General features: G+C 38.3%; 3 protein-coding genes across 4 annotated transcripts; 1 reads left to right on the top strand and 2 right to left on the bottom strand.

Annotated features, from left to right (window-relative positions):
• Window positions 1-42: 42 nt before the first annotated feature.
• On the bottom strand, window positions 43-2,038 carry LOC141612301 (uncharacterized protein At1g65760-like). The gene is made up of 2 exons (XM_074431040.1): window positions 1,843-2,038; window positions 43-1,421 (listed from the first exon to the last, which is right to left on the bottom strand). The coding sequence occupies exon 2, from the start codon at window positions 1,419-1,421 to the stop codon at window positions 180-182; it is 1,242 nt and encodes a 413-aa protein (XP_074287141.1). The 5' UTR covers window positions 1,843-2,038; the 3' UTR covers window positions 43-179.
• Window positions 2,039-11,085: 9,047 nt separating this feature from the next.
• On the bottom strand, window positions 11,086-14,861 carry LOC141612299 (F-box/kelch-repeat protein KIB1-like). 2 transcript variants are annotated; one of them, XM_074431039.1, is made up of 3 exons: window positions 14,648-14,861; window positions 14,013-14,122; window positions 11,086-13,897 (listed from the first exon to the last, which is right to left on the bottom strand). In XM_074431039.1, exon 3 carries the CDS (start codon window positions 13,855-13,857, stop codon window positions 12,619-12,621), a length of 1,239 nt encoding a protein of 412 aa, XP_074287140.1. In that variant the 5' UTR covers window positions 13,858-13,897; window positions 14,013-14,122; window positions 14,648-14,861; the 3' UTR covers window positions 11,086-12,618. The 2 variants fall into 2 exon arrangements, with proteins under 2 accessions (XP_074287140.1, XP_074287139.1); XM_074431038.1 differs by having other exon boundaries at window positions 11,086-13,857; window positions 14,648-14,860.
• A 1,768-nt stretch (window positions 14,862-16,629) lies between these two features.
• LOC141612298 (CBL-interacting protein kinase 2-like) lies at window positions 16,630-19,542 on the top strand. Its single transcript, XM_074431037.1, has 2 exons — window positions 16,630-16,775; window positions 17,642-19,542. The coding sequence occupies exon 2, from the start codon at window positions 17,980-17,982 to the stop codon at window positions 19,336-19,338; it is 1,359 nt and encodes a 452-aa protein (XP_074287138.1). The 5' UTR covers window positions 16,630-16,775; window positions 17,642-17,979; the 3' UTR covers window positions 19,339-19,542.
• The last annotated feature ends 3,161 nt before the right edge of the window (window positions 19,543-22,703 follow it).

Below are 22,703 nucleotides of genomic sequence, written 5' to 3'. Positions count from 1 at the left end.
GGAATCAAATGTTCTATGCTGGGATGTATGATAGGGGAGTATTTGAGATTCTGTAAAATTGATGTATTCCACAGTAGGGAATATAGTTGCAAAATTATTAAAACATGAATACTTAAAATACAGAAAACCAAACACCGACTTAGGGAGTGTTATTCGACTTGACAATGAAAGACAATAATTTAAAATTGGGGAATAAAAAAGATAGGCGGACAATATAACGAATGCATGTCCTCTCTTTTATAAAATGGCCATATTTTGTTTTCTTTGTTGTCATAAACACCCATATCATGTCCACCATGCTCCTTTGGCAACCGCCAAAGCTCATACTCATCATCCGTGAAATATATACAATTACGTTGTAATCCTTGAGCATATTCCACAGACACACACATAGAAGAGCTCCCTCCTACAAACAATGCCACTTCTCCGAAATCATCAATTTTCACCCATCTTTTGTCTTCAAGTTTCAGTTTGTATACTTGAAAACCAATTGTTTTGTAAAAAATGTCGTCATCTTCATCATAAGAATCATCTGATGAATCATCTGAATAATCATCTGACTTGGAACATTCATTTTTGAAACGTAACACCATTAGGAGATCCCTACCAGTTGCTACCATATAAAGTGAATTTACTTGTCTAAACAAGACATGCAAGATATTCAAGATCTCCACACGAGCCGTTGGGGAATAATATTGGGGTTTTATAAGTTTAAGGTCGTTGAAATCTTTAACCTCCCAATATATGACTGAACCATCATCACACAAAGCAAATAAATTATCATCCATGGCTACCATATCAACCACCATAGTCTCTCCTATTTCCTTCAGCGATATTGTTGTCCACGATTGATCAACATGCCTAGCAAAAGCTAGGGACTCCATAACCTCATGATTATCATACATTATGACGATAACATACTCACTTTGACCATTTAGAGATAATTTGAGCACAGTGAGTCTAACCACAAAGCATCTCAAGAACCATGAGATATAACCTTCTCCAACATCAGTTTCATCGTCTTTATTGGTATGTAAAAGTCCTACATTTGGGAAACTAAGGAAACCTTTGTTGATTGGATTAAACAATTGAATGTCAAAGTTGCGGTCAACGAGTGCAAGCCAACCATAAGCTGAACCCCAGCACCTTGTTCCAAACGTCTCTGGAAGATTCAAACTATAACTCTTATTTTCATTAAGATTAAAGATTTTCCGAACGCAATCAGGATTATCTTGAGTGTTTTCAGCAAGTAAAAGCCATGGTACTTCTGGTTTAACCCTCCACAGGTGCTTAATCGAGGCCGAAACACGATTCCAGGAACGACAAACAGCAGAAAAGTTGATAAAATCTTGGAAAGTTTGTAACTTTAGTACAATGTCAGCAACAAGTTCGAGAGGCAGGGTAGACCAATCGACGGCCATCTAAACCAGTAACAACAAGTGAGACTGTCATTATCAAAATAGAATAATACTTTCTCCGTCTCAATCATTTGTTTACCTTTGATTAAAATACCCCTCGCTCACAAACAAGTTAAACAAATAATTGAGACGGAATGTGTAATCAGTAATACTAATACGGAGTAATACCGTAATAAGACCAACAGCAAGACAGTATAATTATAACACTTACTCGTCTCAATCATTTGTTTACCTTTTGATTAAAATACCCCTCGCTCACAAAGAAGGTAAACAAATAATTGAGACGGAATGGAATAATAATAATTCGGAGTAATACAGTAATAAGACCAACAACAAGACAGTATCCTAATCAAAAAAAAAAAAAACAACAAGAGAGTATAATAATTATAATGATAAGAGAAGTAATAATAGAGAAAGGGGAAACCTGGAGTTGGTGTTGAAGAAAGAGCAGAAATTTAGTTGGGCGCAGTTGAAATTTGAGATCAGTCGGTTACTCGGCTATGAATGTATGATTATGGATGTTGATTGTTCTAACTTTATGTTTTATGTTTTTTTTTTTTTTTTTTTTGACAGCAAGTTTTATGTTTTTATACAGTATGTCTGAAGAAATCTAGTTGGGGGTTTTTGGGAACCCAAACTCTCGTGTTTTTATACAGTATGTCGCTTACGGAGTGGGTAGGTTTGACTTTTCTATTTTCTTGGACTTTCCTAAGTTCCGCGTGTCCTTGGCAAAGTTTTTTTTTTTTTTTTTTTTTTTTTTTTTTTTTTGGGAAGTGATAGGGCGACACCCGGTGTTACCGAGTTTGAGTAACACCCTTATTAAAATAATAATATAAATTAAAATCAAATCTTTCCTTTCAATCTTCCCACCCGAACAAATTTTATATTTCACAATTGTGCCAAAATTAGCAAGGGTATTAATGAAGGGTGGTGCTCATTCATGGACGAGTTTTACTCTTTTATGGACGGAAATGACCATTTTACCCTTATATTTCAATGGCTAAATTTTCAATTCTCTCTCTATTCAATTCTCCTCTTGAATTCTACCACCTCCCTCCCCCACATGTTGCCACTGCCTTTCCCGACCTTAACATTAACATCATCATGACATCATCATCATCACCTTCACTTCCACTCCTTGCTCTTATTATACAGCTATTTGTTCATCCTCTCAAAACTTCTTGTTGTATTAATGATTGAGAGACGATAACGATTCTTGTAACAATATGTTAGAGCAAAGAGTGGAGTAACGTGACTCAATCCCCAATTAAAAGTTATGAACTTTACCTTCGTTACGCACATAACCCTAATTTCACAATTTCTGTTATTTTATTTAACCCTAAATTAATCATGGCACAATTGACTACATCTTCTTAATTTGATACAATGAAATAATCAATAATTTAAGAATCATTACTTGTTTATGAGGATTACGATTATTAATTGAGCAACTTGATTAATTTTAAGAGAGATAAAAAGAGAGAATTTGATTAGAAGAAGGGTAAGATATGGAAAAGTTATGACAAAAAGTACGTGAACGAGTAAAACTTGTCCATGAATGAGCAACTACGTTAATGAAATTTGGCTTAAATTAAATCTGGAGTTCCATTATTTTCCAGCAACAATGCCAACAATAGAGGACATACCCTCCTCATTCCTCAACTTCTACAGGAAGTACAACCATGGTTGGCTAATTGATGGCTCTCTTTTGCTCATGGCCTTGTTTAGTAGAACAATTTTTCGTAATTCGGTGTATTTTTGCATAAAAAATTGAACTACGTTGTGCTGGAAACGAAGCCTGTAAATCATTTCTCCAAGATTTTTCATTTTTTCATCCATTAAATGAAATTGACAAGGATCTTCCTATTACAAATATATCTTCTCCAAATAATAAAGATCAAGCATCAACCTAAAATAAGAAGCAATCAATGTAAATATTCCATATCTTGTTAATGATAGCAATTAGCATAATCATATCCTGTCAATAATATCAATTAGCATAATTATAGCTTCAATTAGTCAAGTGTTCATACTCTAATCTTGTACTATAAATACCTGTAAACTCTTGAATAAATCATCAATACAATTTACATTCAAAACCTCTATCTTACATGGTATCACGCCGCAATCGATCCGCCACCCCAAACTGCCTTCTGCCAAAATCCGCTGCCTTCAAACACACTAAAACCAGCCGCCCTTCCCATCCATTCACCACCATGGCACAAACCGAACAACAAATTCAAAACCCTCATGAATCAAACACACCTCTTGTTTCGCTCAACTTGAACCACTGTGTCAAGTTGAACTCCGTCAACTAAACTGCATGGAGATTTCAGTTAACAAATATCCTATTCGGGCTAAGCCTCCTAGGCTTCCTCGATGGAACCCACCAACAACCACCCGCCACCATCGTCAATGACGATAAAACCGAAACTTCCAACCCCGCATATCTCATGTGGTTGAAGCAAGATGGACTCCTTCTAGGAGCCCTCATGGGCACTCTCTCTGCCACCATCCAAACATTAATTGTATGTGCCAAGACATCAAAAGAAGCGTGGGATATATTAGCCCAAACATACGCTAACCCGTCCCGAATCCACAAATTACAATTAAAAGATCGACTTGATTCGATCGTAAAAACCAGTGACCAAACAATCACCGAGTATGTGCACGCTATTAAAGCGTGCGTCGACCAACTCGCCTTAATGGGCACCATCATCGATCCCGAGGACATCACAGCCAAGGTCCTTAAAGGCCTTGACTATAACCTGTTTAAACCCGTCATCGACGCTATACGAGCCCGGGACACCCCTATTTCATTTGAAGCTCTTCACGAGAAGCTGCTTCACCATGAACTTCTCAGCACACAAAACCCGAAAACCGATCCATTTCAACCCACTGCCAACGTCTCCTACCGCCACAACAACCAAAACCGTGGCCACTACCACCGCTTTAACACCAATACCACCCCTGCCACCACCCACGCCCAAGGCAGCAGCAGCACCAACCCTAACCCGAGGCCCTTTAAAGGCCGTTGTCAGTGGTGTAGACAAGTCGGTCATGTCATAGCCGATTGTCCCTTATTTCGAAAACTTTTCCCAACCATCATATTTCCTGCTCCTCCAACCCGCCAACATCAGCAGGCCCCATAAGCACACACCGTCACCGCCGCATCTGCTTCCAACTCGGCCTACCTACTCGACAGTGGAGCCTCCAACCATGTCACCTATGACTTAGACACGCTAGCCCTCCACTCACCATATCTTGGGCACGATGATCTCATCATCGGAGATGGCTCCGGACTCAATATCGCCAATATAGGTTCATCTACTATACCCTTCTCTACTGTCAAATTAAAGAACGTATTACATGTTCCTAATATTGCTAGAAATTTAATTTCAATTTCCCAATTGTGCAAAGACAATGATGCTTACGTTATTTTCTCTTCTTCTGATTTTGCTGTTAAGGCGATATCAACGGGAGCAACCCTTCTCCGGGGACGGGCTAGAAACGGAGTCTACGAGCTGAGCACCTCGAGCAAAACCGCCCAAACCGCTACTGCAAGTCTCGGCTCTAAGGAGTGGCATCACAAGTTGGGCCACCCTAATTATAATGTAATCCGATTAATTAATAAAAGTTTACCATTTAAAATTCCGGACTTTTCTTTTTGCAATTCGTGTCTAATTAGTAAAAGTTCGAAATTACCATTTAACCAATCATCATTTACAACCAATGAACCACTTGACTTAATATTTTCCGATCTATGGACCAGTCCAATAACATCCCGCGAAAAATATAAATACTATGTAATTTTCGTGGACCATTTTACGAAATATATTTGGCTCTACCCGCTCAAACAAAAATCGGACACGACCTCTGTATTTATTCGATTTAGAGCGTTAGTAGAAAAATATTTTAAAAGACCTATACGACGATTTTTTTCCGATAATGGTGGTGAATTTCAAAAACTAACCCACCATCTACTAGACAATGGAATAAGTCACTTTACCTCTCCACCACACACCCCGGAACATAATGGATATGCCTTGAAGCTTACACACCGTCATATTGTAGAAACGGGCTTGCCCTTCTCGCTCATGCACGTCTCCCTACAACACTATGGCCATTTGCATTTAGCACCGCCACATACCTTATTAATCGACTTCCAACAACCACCCTAGATGGATTAACACCCTATTTCATGCTACATAAAATTCAACCAAATTACAACAAATTAATTAATTTTGGTTGTTTATGCTATCCGTGGCTCCGGCCGTACACTAAAAATAAACTCGACTATCGCTCAACCCCGTGCATTTTTGTTGGTTACTCATCCACACAAAGTGCATACCATTGTCTTGACCCCAAAACATATCGTCTCTACACATCCCGACACGTCAAATTTGTTGAAAATGAATATCCATTTCAATCACTTATCGACGAAAAAACCCAACCTCCCTCTAACACCAATCCCGACGATTGGTGTCCCCTCGTACTCACTCTTCTTCCCACGTCCACCACTCAACCACTAAACACCACCACTCCCTCCGCCGCCCAACCGAGACCTCCCATAAACCACGTGTACACTCGTCGCACTAAACCTGCCCATACACCACCTACTACCGAAAACCACACCTCCATTAATGAAACCAACCCGACTGCCTTGCTTCCGCCCTCAAATACTGAAACAGCTGCCACCACAACCTCTGACACGACCACCCGCCAACAAAAGCCTAAACCAACTCGACCCGTAAAAACCATTACTACTCGACTTGACAATAACATACGAAAACCCAACCCGAATTACGCAAATCTAGTACAGTCCATCACCACTTCAACCTCTTTGCCAAAAACAGTAAAACAAGCACTTATATCCACCCAATGGCGACAAGCAATGCAAGATGAGTTCGATGCTCTAAACCGAAACAACACGTGGACTCTAGTGCCCCGACACCCGTCTCAAAACATCGTTGGGAGCAAATGGGTCTATCGCATCAAATACAACCCCGATGGCTCGCTCAAACAATACAAAGCTCACCTTGTCGCTAAAGGATTTCATCAACGCCCCGGCATCGACTACACCGAAACATTTAGTCCCGTTGTAAAACCAACTACAGTACGGTTAGTCCTTTATCTAGCCGTAACAAATTCTTGGTCACTTCGTCAATTAGATGTAAACAATGCATTTTTACAAGGTACACTAACTGATGATGTTTATATGACTCAACCTCAAGGTTTCGTAGATGAAAAATAACCCGATCATGTCTGCAAACTTACTAAAGCAATCTATGGCCTCAAATAAGCCCCCAGGGCATGGCATACCGAACTCAAAAATTATTTAACTACTTACGGATTCAAACAATCATTATCCGACTCCTCACTCTTCATTCTCAAAACCAACGTCACATGCATCTACATGCTTGTATATGTCGACGATATAATCATAACTGGTCCAAATAAAACACACTTAGAAAATTTCATTACTCATCTAGCCAACCAATTCTCAATTAAAGATTTAGGTCCATTATCATATTTTCTAGGCATCGAAGTCACACCCAACCAAAGTGGACTCCACCTAAACCAATCTAAATATATACACGATTTACTTCTCAAATATAAAATGCTAGACGCTAAACCCAACACTACTCCCATGGGAACTGACACACATCTTACACGAGAAGATAACAAACCAATCCATAACCATTCTGATTACCGAGCAATTGAAGGCAGCCTACAATACCTCTCTCTCACAAGACCTGACATCGCTTTCACAGTCAACAGACTAGCACAATTTCTTCACCACCCCACCATTAATCACTGGACTGCTCTAAAACGCTTACTCCGCTATTTACAAGGCACACAAACCCATGGTATACAACTACATCGTACCTCTCCTATGTGTTTACATACATTTTGTGACGCTGACTTTGCAGGTGACAAAGACAACTACCTATCCACCACAGGCTATATCCTCTATCTAGGACGAAATCCCATCTCCTGGTCCTCAAAGAAACAACGTGGACTAGCCCTGTCAACAACTGAAGCCGAATTCCGAGCAGTAGCAGCTGTCACGACCGAAATCCTCTGGCTCCGCAATCTCCTTCATGAACTCCACATTACCATTGTCAAACCACCAGCTATCTACTGTGACAACATGTCTGCCACACTCTACGCCAAAAATCCAGTCTTTCACTCTCGAATGAAACACATGGCCCTTTCATTTCACTTTGTTAGAGAGCAACTTCAGCTAGGCCAAATCCGCATCCAACATGTTGCCAGCAAAGACCAACTAGCAGACGCCCTCACCAAGCCCCTAGCCAAACAGCGCTTCCATGAACTACGAGACAAGATTGGACTCATCTCCCCGACGTCCATCTTGCGGGGGCGTATTACAAATATATCTTCTCCAAATAATAAAGATCAAGCATCAACCTAAAATAAGAAGCAATCAATGTAAATATTCCATATCTTGTTAATGATAACAATTAGCATAATCATATCCTGTCAATAATATCAATTAGCATAATTATAGCTTCAATTAGTCAAGTGTTCATACTCTAATCTTGTACTATAAATACCTGTAAACTCTTGAGTAAATCATCAATACAATTTAACAGGGCAGATTTAGGAGATCTCTGTGCTCATCTTTTGTAATTTGCAATTTTCTGGACATAGCGAAATATTCTCCATCACCCTGGTGGATGTAGCTAACGCATTGATAATGAACCACGTAAATCTTGTGTCTTTTATTTTCGCATCTACTCCGTATCGCTTCTGCACAACATTTTGGATGTGGAATTTACGGTATCTATTTTTATGGTGGGGGATTACCATTTTAGGTCAAAGGGAATAATATGGATTAAGTAGGTTATGGTTATATGGTTGATTTGAAACGATGTAATTTGTGATTTTAGGCAAATGGAGCTAAATATGGAGAAAGTTTTGAGACTTTTAGACCGGGCAAACCTTTAAAAGTTGATTGGTATGAATCTTTGAACGAATGAATATGTCTTGATTGCTTATATTGAGACATTGATTAATAAATATTATGGTCGAACTTTTTTGTTAGGATAGTGATTAATAATTATTAGGGGTGTAAACGAGCTGAGCTAAGCTCGGGCGCGGCTCGAATTTTTTAACTCGAGCTCGGGCTCGTCGAGCCTATAAAAATGAGGTCGAGCTCGGCTTGAATTCAAATCAAGCTCGTTTTGTAATTATATATTTTCACTTTCTCACCTTTTAAATCTAATTAAACCAGTTTTGGAACCCGTAAAAATAAGGGTTTTTCTGTTTTTGGTGTGTCATTTTATTTTCCATAACATTTTTAAATGGAGTTGCCTTTATATGGAGTCTTTTCTTAACCGAGATGCAAATATACAATTGACATTTTAAAGTACATTCCCGTTTTTGGTTATTCATTTTATTTTCCATCATTAAGTTCCCCATTACCGTGTGAAAAATACTGCCACCATATCTCATCAACCCCTATGGACCGGCATGAACCTCTACGACCACCACAACCACAAAATAAACTCCCAAGACACCATCACTGATCACACAAACACAGCCGCTACAAATTCTAAGCTCATCCCACGGCCTCACCATCCACCATTGGAAACCAGCTTCTGCAATACTACAATCTTCACTCCATTGTAGATTAGAAGTTGCGTAAATTAAAGAATTTTTTCTCAATATAGGGTTTAAAATCAAACTAATTCACGCTTTAGGGCCCATTTCAAACTATTTCCTCCCAATGGGTCCACGTCATCGTTTTTTTTATATTTTTGCAAAACTTAGCCAAATCGCTACCCCAACTAGCGATTTGCACCAAGCCAATATAACATTGTTGCTTCTCTTTCTCTTTGCCATTCACGCGTCTCATTTTCGATACAACCGTTCTCCTTTATCTCTCTACTGTTTTGCGTGATTTTTGTGCGGTTAGATTCCTCTCGCGGTAAACTACAAACTAGTAAAATAATATTTCAGTTTCTTAATCTTCATCTCCATTAATGATGGTACTTTCAATGTGTGATTAGGCATGTCTTACCTGTAGGTGTATTTACAGACTTGTGAAGCTCTTTGCTCTTTCTACGAAAAACAAAAGAGAAATGTCATATACTCATATCTAAGGAACACAAACGAGTCAAGTAGTGTAAGCCACTCATACGACTGATCTCTCTCCATAAAAAAAACTTGCAATGAATCGTTATTGTATGTGTTGCGGTAATGGGAGTAAGTAGTGTAAGCAGCACCCCATCTAATTATGTTTACGTGGTCCTCCTAAGACCGTCTAAACGTAAGTCCTTTTAAAACCTCCCTTCATTTCCGCATCTATTTTAGTCGAGTGTGAGAACCGTTTTAAGTTAAAACAAAAGTCTTAAATAAGAAGACAAATGGTGAGGCACACACATTGTTTACCATATAGCAATAATCATTTTGTAGCATATTAGTTACGACGATTTCATAAGTTGAATAGTACTCCACTTCATCATTAAGCTCTATTTAGTTTTCTTCATAGAACTTTTTGAATAATACTGATTAAAATGGCTTAAGATTTTAGATAATAAAAGTTAATTAACGCAAGACTTCGGTTAATGTTTGATTTTAATGAGAACTTGCAAGTTGAGAATTGCTTAAATAGGTGATCCAACACTTTGCTACTTGTCGTGACAAACAATACTAAAGCCCTTAGAGGAACCCACTGAAGATGAAGAAACTGAAATATTATGTTACTAATGTGTAGTTTACCGTGAAAGGAATCTAACCGCACAAAAATCATGCAAAACGGTAGACAGATAAAGGAGAACGGTTGTATCGAAAGTGAGACGCGTGAATGGCAAAGAGAAAGAGAAGCAAATGTTATGCTGGCTTGGTGCAAATCGCGAGTTGGGGTAGCGATTTGGCTAAGTTTTGCAAAAAATGAAAAAAACGATGACGTGGACCCATTGGGAGGAAATAGTTTGAAATGGGCCCTAAAGCGTGAATTAGTTTGGTTTTAAACCCTATATTGAAAAAAAATTCTAAATTAAACCCTTGAAGTGGACTACGTAATCAACTAAGTAGTAGGTGATTGATTTTCGGCTGAACTCAGATGTGTACACGGTTTTTTCTGTTTGTGTATAGCTTAAAACGATTTGCATAATTCTTAAACTGCACAATATCCCAAAACCCCTTGTTGTGGGGCGCTAGTAGTCGGAACAGGATTGTCAACATTTGTTAACTTCCATGGACGCCCTCTTATGCGAAAACTACAATCCATGTCACCAGTGGCAGGCTTTTGCGTCTGTTGGCGATTGGTCCGGCCAAAGTGTTTTGACCTCTGTTTTCCGCAGGAACCGTGGAGTTTGGAAGGTTTGAGGTTCCCCAAAACGGGTCATTGTTGGAGGAACAGTTGGTTCAATGTCCATGTCTTCAGTATTGGTCCCTGTGGTTTGGAGTATGGGAAATAAGAACAAAATGTTTACTACTTAGTAGTGCGAGTATAGAACGTGTAATTCCACAAATAAATTAAAGACTTTAACACACCTTTGATGGTAAACGGTTCATATTGCGGAGAGTTGCCGCGACTTTGGCCATGCGTGACACCCTCCAATCCGGTCTGGGCACCACGGGCAGGAATAGGTGACTTCGGCTTCGTAGTCGGAGGGCATTAGCACCCGAATAGAGGAATAGGTGACCCGAATAGAGCAAAGTGTTTTTCATATATCAAAAGTCTATCTTTTACAATCGAGAATGAAGCCTTTATATAGGCAAGTAAAATAGAAATCTAAGTAAGATAAGAAGCATGCAATGGTTGAGAAATAACTATACAATGCCTTGTAAAAATAAATACTTGGAGAGTTAGGTTAATTATCATTGGTTGCTTTAAGGACTCCCTTCTTGTCTTCAAGTGTAGGGCAGTTGGTGAGGGTTCTTGGCAGCTCAAAGGCTTTCAAATGAAGTTTGGAAATCAGTCTTTGTCGTGGCCAAAGACATATGTAGCTGCAATTGTAGAGGAAAGAGCAACAGTCCAAAAACAGTTCATTGGTTGTATTTCTCACTTTCAAAAGGTATTCTTTCACCTCTCCTTGGCTGACCTCATTCTTAGGACAACTAGAGGACCATTTCCTATCCTTGAACGTGCACCTTAAGACATGAAAGATAGTCTCACAGCCCTTGTTACACACAAGTGTCAGTCAGACCATTACATAGCATTCTTGGCATCAGACCCGTCTTGCAGACCCCATATCTTGCTCCTCAGGTTGAGATATAATGTCCCATAGGTACCAAATGAAAGCTAGAAGAGTTAGCTTTCATTTCCAATTGGAATCACATGAAATAGGCCCCTGGATTGAGAGATATAGGACAAAGAGTAAGTTCAGGTCAGAACTGAATGTTCAGCAGCATGCTATGTTCCAGCAGGGACTTTGAGGATCCATATCTCTTTCCTCGGGTTGAACCAAAGTGCAAAACACACATCAAATGAAAGCTAATTGAGTTGGGTATCACCTCCAAAAAGAATCACCCCAAGATGTTTTCTGGTTTAAGAGATATGAGCATTTTAGCAATGAGAGGTCATTTGCTAGGAGCCGAGTTGCATTCTGCGTGACAGCCTTTGGAGCTCTATTGTGAAAAATCTACTCATTGAAACTTGTTGATTCCAAAGCCATAGGAAAGTAGACTTCTTCAAGATTTTATCCATATAAATAACATAAATTTTGTCCATGTAGAACGCAATTTATGAGCAGTTGAATACAGCCCTTATACAACTAGTCTGGCAAAATGTGTTTTTAGCTCGGATTTGCTTCTAGTGGTTGTTTTGAGCGTGACCGTCACTAGGACTGTTTCCTTGACTGTGCTTGATTCCTTTAGAGGGTATGTTTTGATGAAAAGAACGATCCTTACCCTTAGCTCCTGCTTCAACGTTGTAAATGTTCAGCATATTCCCCAGAGACACGCATAGAAAAGCTTGCTCCTACAAACAATGCCACTTCTCCAAAATCATCAATTTTCACCCAACTTTTGTATTTACGTTCAAGATTGTACACTCGAAAATTAATGTAATTCAACGCACGAATATAGTCTAATTGGAAAATTATTAAAACATGAATACTTGCTTAAAAATACAGAAAACCAAACACTTCCATGGTATTAAAATCCCGACATAGAAGCGCGACATACACAATAGTCGACAATTTAGTAATATGTCGCAGTCAATTATTTAAAATTCGGGAATAAAAAAGATAGGCGGACAAAATAACGAATGCATGTCCTCTCCTTTATAAAATGGCCATATTTTGTCATCTTTGTTGTCATAAACACCCATATCATGTCCACCATGCTCCTTTGGCAACTCCCAAAGCTCATACTCATCATCCGTGAAATATATACAATTACGTTGTAATCCTTGAGCATATTCCACAGAGACACACATAGAAGAGCTACCTCCTACAAACAATGCCACTTCTCCAAAATCATCAATTTTCACCCATCTTTTGTCTTCAGGTTCAAGTTTGAATACTTGAAAACCAATTGTTTTGTAAAAAATGTCATCGTCTTCATCATAAGAATCATCTGAATCATCTGAATAATCATTCGACTTGGAACATTTATCTTTGAAACGTAACACCATTAGGAGATCCCTACCAGATGCTACCATATAAAGTGAATGTACTTGTCTAAACAAGACATGCAAGATATTCATGATCTCCACACGAGGCGTAGGGGAATAATATTGGGGTTTTATAAGTTTAAGGTCGTTGAAATCTTTAACCTCCCAATATATGACAGAACCATCACCACACAAAGCAAATAAATTATCATCCATGGCTACCATATCAACCACCATAGTCTCTCCTATTTCCTCCAACGATATTGTTGTCCACGATTGATCACCATGCCTAGCAAAAGCTAAGGACCTCCTATCCTCATAATTATCATAAATTACGACGATAACATACTCACTTTGACCATTTAGTGACACTTTGATCACAGTGAGTCTGGACACAAAGGCAATCAAGAACCATGAGATATAGTCTTCTCCGACATCAGTCTCATCGTCTTTATTGGTATGTAAAAGTCCTACATTTGGGAAACTAAGACAATCTTTGGTGATTGGATTAAACAATTGAATGTCGAAGTTGCGGTCAACAAGTGCAACCCAACCATAAGCTGAACCCCAGCACCTCGTTCCAAATGTCTCTGGAAGATTCAAACTATAAATCTTATTTTCATTAAGATTAAAGATTTTCCGAACGCAATCAGGATTATCTTGAGTGTTTTCAGCAAGTAAAAGCCATGGTGCTATCGGTTTAGCCCTCCAAAGGTGCTTAATCGAGGACGAAGCACGATTCCAGGAACGACAAACAGCAGAAAAATTGATAAAATCTTGGAAAGTTTCAACCTTTAGTACAATGTCAGCAACAAGTTCGAGATTCAATGTAGACCAATCAACCGCCATCTAAACCAGTAACAACAAGTGAGACTGTCACTATCAAAATCTAAATACAAACCATAGAAAATTCAAGTATTTAGTATTCAGTATTCAGTTTCGAGGGGATGTACACGCAAAAGATTAAATTAAGATCAGAAATAGACATGGAAAAAAGAACGTACTTGTGCGCTTCAGAGTTTCCCTTCTCTTTGATGCTTCTGCAGTATTGAACTATTGATGTATTGAACTATTGATATTTCCGTCTTAAATAAGAATTTGGGTTACTACTAACCTTAGGGGTGTTCATTATCAAGGCCGGAATGGGACCGACCAAACTCTTTGGACCAAGACAAATAAGGGTTAAGAGGTGGAATGGGACTGCACCATATTAATATTGGTCCGTCCTGGTCTGCATCATTAAAACATGTGGACCGGACTGGACCGGACCAAATGGACCAAAGTGGACCAAATATTATTGTCATTGACATGATATACCATATAAAACTAGAACTCGAGAAGTTCGTAATAATCAAAATAAACAACATTATTTTCTTACGAGATTTAACTACATAATTACACATCTTATAATACGTGTAAACAAAGTAGAAAATAAAATCAATAATATTACAAATTTAAAAATTCTTTTATTACATAACTTCGGTCCATGGTCCGGTCCATGGTCTATTCGGGTTGGTCAGGGGACAGCATCAAGACCAAAGTAGAGTAAATAGGTGGACCGTGGACCGGACCAAACAAAATTCGGTCCGGTCCGGTCTGGTCTTTGGTCCGGACCACTGAGTGAACAGCCCTAACTAACCTACCTCGTCTGCCTTCTTCTACTAAGGGTTTATGGCATTCGGAAAATCAATATATTGATCAAGTTTTGGTGTTTTTTTTTTTTTTTGACAATAAGTTTTGGTGTTTTTTGTTTTGGGGTTTAAGTTACTGGGGTTTTTATTGATTTTTCTGGGTATGGATCAATTTTTTTCATTCTATTTTTATAGTTTGATTATTTTAAGGTTGTTTAGATTAGTTTAATATAAACCTGGGAAACAATGATACATACGAAATTAATGGGTTTGAATTGGGGTTTAAACCCATTCAGGTGATGTAAGCAGATCGACATAAACACAACACGGTATTGGGTCAGGTTTAGGTTGAGCTTTCTAAACACGAATGACCCATTTATTAAATTAATTTCAAATTTCTTTCATCCTCCATCACATAAGTATATATGACTAAGAAAAGGCGCGGTTAGTAGACCTGGCAAAATCGACCCAATCCGATTGACCCGAGACCCGAAATGACACGAACTACATCACCCGAATGTGACCCAAAAACCCGAACATGACCCGAGCTTTCTTTACCCGTAACTGACCCGACCCGAAAATGACCCGATCCAAAACCACCAAATCCGAAAATGATCCGACAAAATATAACTCTAATTGAACCGAAAAGACTTAAAATGACTATTTCTCTTTTATTCATTGACCCGAAATGACCCGAACCAAAATAACTAGACCTGGCAAACAGATCGGATCGTTTCGAGTTCGTGTCCGTGTCACATGTAAACGGGTCACAAACCCTCCAACCCAAACCCGACTCAATTAAATATCGTGTCGTGTTCGTGTTGACCCACTTACATAAATGGGTCATCAAGCCTCAACCCTAACCCGTTAATTTCGTGTCGGGTTTGTGTCGTGTTTTCGTGTCATGTCCATATTTAGAAAGTTTAAGTATATTTATGTGATGGAGGATCAAGAAAAATCAGGATTAATATAGTAAACAGGTCATTCGTGTCGGGTTCGTGTTTAGAGAGCTCAACCCAAACCCAACCCAATTAAATATCGTGTCGTGTTCGTGTCAACCCACCTACATAAATGAGTCATTAAGCCTCAACCCAAACCCATTAATTTCGTGTCGGGTTCGTGTCGTGTCATTGTTTGCCATCTCTAAAAATAACCTAACCTGCTTGACCCGAAACAGATCCGACCAACAAATTCGAAACAGACTCAAAACCCATAATAACCCGTTCCGACCTGAATTAACCCGAAATCAATAAAAAACCCGAACTGACCTACTTTTGAGATTTTCAAAATTTTGGGTCATCTTACACTTTCACCTAGGGATGACAATGGGTCGGGTTGGATCGGGTTTTGCAAGATCCAAACCCGATCCACTTACTTATTGGATCACAAATCCATATCCATACCCGATCTATATCCAAAATATTAAAATCCATACCCGATCCGTTATACTTTTTTCAAATCCATACCCGCTCCAAATCCATACCCGATCCACCACATAATCCAAAACCCAATACGAAACTTGATTTGACTACATAAAAATTTAATCTTATATAAGAAAATTTAAATTTCAAGGTTAATAAAGCCTAAATTTTCAATAATATCCACTTGGATCGGGTTCGGGTATGAATGGATCGGGTTGGATTTGGTTCGGGTTTTTTAATAGTGGATATGAATATGGGTTTTTAAATAGTGGATCGGGAATGGATTATTAAGTAGTGGGTTTGGATCGAATTTTGTCCTTCGGTTCGATTCGGGTTCGGTTCGGTTTAGGTCATAATTGCCATCCCTACTTTCACCGTATAAGCATCATATAAGAGAGTTGGTGAGTATTTTAGTAGTTGTTTATCCTAGTTGGACCGAGTGGGCTTCCTTGAAGATTCATTGACGGCCCATTCAAAATAACGTCTATTTGTCTCATTAGTCGGCGTCTTTCCCTTAACCTATTGCATAACCAACATATAATTAGCATTAAACTCTAATTAAACAAAATAAAATCACTCCATCATAAACACTAATAAATACACCTCTTTTTGTCTTCACTCTTCACAAATTCAGATCTCTTCTTTCCCATAACAACTTTTTCTCTTACTACCATCTTTCCACAATTATAATCATTGTTCTTATAATTATTAAGAGGTAATTTCTTAATTTCCTACAACTTTTTTTATCAATTTGATTGTTTTTATTTCATGGGTATTTCTGATTATTTGACATGATGCATTGTTTTAATTGTACGTATATGCTTCAATGATTGCACTTTTAATTGTTATTATTATTATTATTATTTTTTTGTTGTCTAGACGGTTTTGAATGATGATTCAGGTTAGCCGACCCAAGTTATTCCGGAACTAATTCTTTGTTGTCATTGTTGTATGTATCCTTTTTTTTTTTTTTTTTTTTTTTTGAAAAGATTGATTCTTTAAACGTTAAAAAGTTGGGAATTTGAATACTTTAGTCAATTTAGAATATGTAACAAAAGTGGGAGAATAATTAGAGAAAATATCACAAAAGTTGTTTTTATTCTGATATTTTTGTTATTTGTTGATTTTTTATATTTTTAAAAAAGTGTAAATTAAAGGTGATGATTAATTCCGAATAAATTGGATTTTTAGTTGAAAAATTACTCAAAAAAAGCTCATAAAATATCAGAAAACAGAAAGTAATACAGTAATACCCAATTAAGGTAAAGCGTGGACACACACAATTTGTTTCTGTTATTATTAATGTTGTAATTGTAAATGATTAACCAAAATTTTCTATTATTATCCGAGTTTTTCTTGATTTATACCAAGTTCTAGAGAAAAAAGACTTATTCATTTGTTATAAAAAATCTCTATAATTTGTTGTTCTATTCCTGCATTACTGATTTCGACATATTTATCGTGTCAACGTCGTTTTTGTTGGTCTATTTGCTGCACCTGTGGTTATATTGATATCTAGAAAGCGGGTTATTGTTCGATTTTGGTAGTGATTGATTTGTTTCCCTAAATTGTCGATATCAGGGATTTATTCTGATCTTTCCTGCTGAGCATTGAGTAAAACCGCGACATCAGGGGATGCAGAAAGATGTGTGTTCATCGTGCAAATTTATGTTGTGAAAGTTATCGTCTTTTTTCTTTTACTGGAAATCGCTTGTTGTCCTTGGATGAGATTGGACATGCTACTTGCTATGGAAATGTGCTATGTGGTCAAGTGTATCATAGAACGACAAGCAACAGCATGTTTGCCATGCTAAAACACGAAGCTGTGGATGACGGTTGAGTAGTCTAACAGATTGACTATCATTCTGTGACGCGAACTGTAATTATTTTTTGAGAGCGAGCAAGATTGTTGATTAGAGATGGAGAAGAAGGGAATTATATTGATGGACAGGTACGAAATGGGAAGAGTGTTAGGGCAAGGGAACTTTGCGAAAGTGTGCTACGGTAAAGATATCAAGAGTGGCAAAAGTGTGGCCATTAAGGTTATTGATAAGGAGAAAACCGTGAAAGCGGGACTAAGTGAACAGCTTAAGCGAGAAATATCCGTCATGAAGCTGGTGAAGCATGAAAATGTCTTGCAATTATACGAGATCATGGCTACAAAGAGCAAGATTTATATAGTCTTGGAATACGCAAAAGGAGGCGAGCTCTTCAACAAGGTTGTTAAAGGCAGGTTGAAGGTCGAAATTGCTAGATGGATTTTCCAGCAGTTGATTAGTGCCGTGGATTGTTGCCACAAACGAGGTGTTTATCACAGGGATTTGAAACTCGAGAATTTATTGATAGACGAGGATGGTACCTTGAAGGTCGCTGATTTCGGGTTGAGTGCTCTTGTTGAATCAAAACGGCAAGATGGAATGTTACACACAATGTGTGGTACCCCTGCCTATGTTGCTCCGGAAGTGATTAACAGAAGAGGTTATGATGGGGCAAAAGCCGATATTTGGTCTTGTGGGGTTATCTTATATGTTATGCTGGCTGGTTATATGCCTTTCAAAGGGACGAATTTGGTTGATATGTATAAGAAGATAACCAGGGCTGACTATACTTGCCCTAATTGGTTTCCCGCTGAAGCCCGGAGACTTCTGCTCAGAATTCTTGATCCTAACCCAAAAACTCGGATACCCATTAGTAAAATAATGGAGAGTTCCTGGTTCAAAAAAGGGTTAGGAACCCAACCCGCAAAACTTAAGGTGGATACCAAAGAAAATGTGGCCGTGGAGGTCCAGACATTCGAGAAGAAGCTAGAAATCCCAAAACGAACAAACCTTAATGCGTTCGACATTATATCTATGTCATCTGGGTTAGATCTGTCTGGTTTATTTGTGGGTGATGACAAAAGAGAGGATATCCGGTTCACATCACTACAGCCGGCCTCAGCCATTGTGTCTAAACTTGAGCAAGTCGCTACAAACTTGAATTTGGAAGTGGCAAAGAAAGAAGGTGGATCTCTGAAGTTGGCAGGTTCAGGAGGAGCTAGAAAGGAAGGAGTCGGAATTGATGTGGAAATATTCGAGTTTGCACCATCTTTCCACTTGGTGGAGATGAAGAAGGCTAATGGCGATAGTTTAGATTATCAAAAGGTCTTGAAACAAGACATACAGCCTGCACTTAATGACATCGTTTGGGCTTGGCAAGGCGACAATCAGGCGCAACAGCAAAAGCAAGAGATTAATGGAGTTTGGAATCCCTTGCAGACCGAAATCAATGTGTTTTAGAGGTGTGGTTAACCTTGAAGTAGTTCAGTAGTTCTATGTTCCATTTTCGTTGTTTATTCTTCCCATTTGATTCTGTCATTTTAGATTGTCGATATTTTAAGGCCATTATTGAACAAATAATTGCTGTGATTTGTTCCCTCAACTGCTAATGTAGCACTCACTAATGAATGGTTATGAAATCTTCGACTCAATTAGGTGATGAAATATCTCTGATTTTCCGTTATCATTTTGCATTTTGCTGCAATCGGACCACTTTTTCTCTGTTCAACCTACTGTTAGGTACATATGTAGGCCGAGAATTAAGATTGTCGTCCGTCTGCTGTATGTCGGTGTCAGTGTTGTAATACAACACTTACATAACTGTAATGAAGGACCGGTCACCCCATTCAACTTGTAAACAAAGCGTGTTATTTGGTGGTAATTTAGACCCCGTCGAAATACAACCTGACATACAATCCTGAAAATGCCCTTCATTTTAGTTTCATAATCCCAAATTAATTTAATCCAACTCGCTGATAATGCTGACCATATTAAGGTCATGTTCTTTTGGACTTAAGCCGTCTGAACTCAATTGAACTGAACTGAATGAATCTAAACTGAAATAAAGAGTTAATTTCTGAAGAGAAAAGTTGAACTGAACTGAGAGTTGAACTGAACTGAAATAACTGAAATTAAGTCCAAAAGAACAGAGTCTAACTCGTCCGGAATCCATCTGATAAGTTTAGCAATAACAAGAATGTCTTGCACTCGAACCCGTGTTTAATCCCACCTTGACTTGGTGTTGCATTGTGTTACAATTTTTCAATGATACAATGAATGTCTTGGCAAATCTATCCTGTAAAGGTTGTAAAATGACTGGCTATCTTGTAGTTGACATTGAACATCTTTGTCAAATGTTAGTATGTTGCTGTCTACACATTTTCTAAGCAACTTGTTCACGGAAACAAACATTGAACATACAGACATACATACTTCAGCAGTCCGCCTCCTTACCTACTTTCTAGTTTATACTATAAATCAACCATTGACTTTTGGAAATATCTGATAATAAAGCATACTAATTAAAGCTAGTTAAGAACTGACGGCTATATTCGATAGGTGACCTCAATTAAAGATATTTTTATATGGGACTTCATGACATATTATTTGACTTGATTGTTAGAAGGTGTCAGCTGTTGCTACGAATCCATGATTGACACTTAGCGAAGACGAAAAATTTCAGGAGAACTACAGCGGAAGAAGTTCAAATTTCAACTAAAAAATTTAAAGTTTTCTTCGTTCAGTCACTGTTAGCCCTCCCCTAGCTCGACTACCGACTAGCAGAAAATGGTGGAAAAAACTGTCGGAGAGCATTGTTAGGCTTATTGTTCACCGTGCATATTCACGAACTTTACATTATCAGTAAGTCACTCGTAGGACGGCAATATCCACGTTAACATGAAAGCATGTCAAGTATGCTCCGATTTGCATAAGCATGACTCGAACCTTTTATTAGTTTATATGCATCCTCCTTTTGTCTCATCTTCCATATTTAACCCGCTTTAACCTAACAGATAGTGCCGTTTTGAATAAGAATTTGTTTACCTTATATATGTTTTTCAAAATCCTCTTTGCATATGTTCTACATAGCATGGGAAAGCATGATAGCTGTTAGGTATTAAGTGGCAAATAAAAACAAAGTATGGAAAAACACACAAGATTTTAGTGGAAGAATTTTCCCACACCCTTATTGTATTAATCGACAAGGCCACTTACAAAGAACTCTTTGTAACACTACAATTTCGAAAACTCTCAAAATTTACTAGCTAGGCTCTCTCTCACAATTCTTGGGTACAATTATGAGCAACCTAGCCAACCCTATTTATAGGGTTGTACAAATATTCTCCTTACCAAAAAATAACCTACCTTCCTAATTTTATTAGGAAATAAGCAGTTTTTCTAATAAACTATTAATATTAATTAATATATATAAGAAAAACTCTTCCTTCTTGGGCAAGAAACGAACATCCTACCATGTCTAGAACTCTAGACTTATTTTTCCATATCAAGCCTATTTCCTAACAAACCTCCCCTTAGGCTTAATATGTTAGTCAACCTTGATTAATGACGAACAACTTCACCGTGACGAACTCGGCCTGGCAAAGCCTCCCCTGAAACACAAACATCTCCACAATGCTCGAGCTCATAGAGGTTTCTCTTGTTTCTTCTTCCTACTATGGCCACCGAGAACCCATTAGTAACCATGATTCTTCCGTCTCCTACATGAACGTTATACCCAAGCGTATCTAATCTCCCTATTGAGATTAAGTTCTGGCCTAACTTAGACACATGTCTAACCTCAGCTAGATAGAGTATTTGATTGTAAGGAAGCTTTATCTTGACTTCTCCAACTCCTTCAACCTTCACCTTTTCTCCAGTAGGTAATGTTATGAACTTCCCCTCACACTTCTCATAAGAAGACAAATTGTCCTTCTTTGTACAAATATGATAGGAACACCCAGAGTCTAAGATCCACTCTCCCTTAGCATCACACTTCTCTTGTACCAAGAGCATATCACTTGGGGACACTCATATTGAATATGTCCAAGTTCCTTGCAATAGTGACACTTCACCTTAGAGTTACGACGCACGCCCTTTTTAAAAGATCTACTACCACTACCGTCAGCTACTAGTGCACCACCTACCTCCGAAGTGCTCGAACTCGAGCCTTACTTTGACAACTTGTCCGCTTCGAATAGAACAACGGTAGTTTCATCCAAGGTTAAAGTTATCCTTCCTACTAACAAACTAGTAATCATGTTATTATAATGATTATTATTTGGTAGAGATGCCAACAACATTATCACCTTGTCTTCCTCCTTGAATGTCTCATCTAAACTAGCCAAATGGGTGATCAGGCCATTAAACTTGCTAAGATGATCCCACAAATCGTCGTTCTCTTCCATCTCGAGCTCAAACAAGTCTTTCTTCAAAAACAATTTATTTGCTAGGGATTTCGCATTGTATATGTTCCCTAGTTTTGTCCACAAACTCTTCATCAAGAACGCTACCATGTGAAAGAAATATGAACTTAGCTGATCCAAAAGTACCCTTAATCGAGACGCCGTGTAAGACATTGTCCTAAGTCAGTTAGACCCCCACTATGGTGCGCTTGGGAAACTTGGTCACCGACCTCAGGGTTAGCGCCTCCTTCCTCACAATGGTGCACTCCACAGACGGAAGTGGGAGCTGCTCTCGGAATATAGAATGAAGAATGAAGAAGATATAAGATAGGAAAAGTATGTAATTTGTGTGTATAGAAATGCTGGAAGTAGAGGGTTTATATAGTTGTTAGAGACCTCTAACAGTCATATAAGAGTCATAAA

This window comes from Silene latifolia, chromosome 11 (genome assembly GCF_048544455.1).
Source record: "Silene latifolia isolate original U9 population chromosome 11, ASM4854445v1, whole genome shotgun sequence".
NCBI lineage: Eukaryota > Viridiplantae > Streptophyta > Magnoliopsida > Caryophyllales > Caryophyllaceae > Silene > Silene latifolia.
This window is presented reverse-complemented; position numbering and strand designations above follow the sequence as displayed.

Bases quoted from the DNA above. Each gene is read 5' to 3' on its own strand.
- LOC141612301 (XM_074431040.1), bottom strand. From the start codon at position 1,421: ATGGCCGTCGATTGGTCTACCCTGCCTCTCGAACTTGTTGCTGACATT.
- LOC141612298 (XM_074431037.1), top strand. From the start codon at position 17,980: ATGGAGAAGAAGGGAATTATATTGATGGACAGGTACGAAATGGGAAGA.
- LOC141612299 (XM_074431039.1), bottom strand. From the start codon at position 13,857: ATGGCGGTTGATTGGTCTACATTGAATCTCGAACTTGTTGCTGACATT.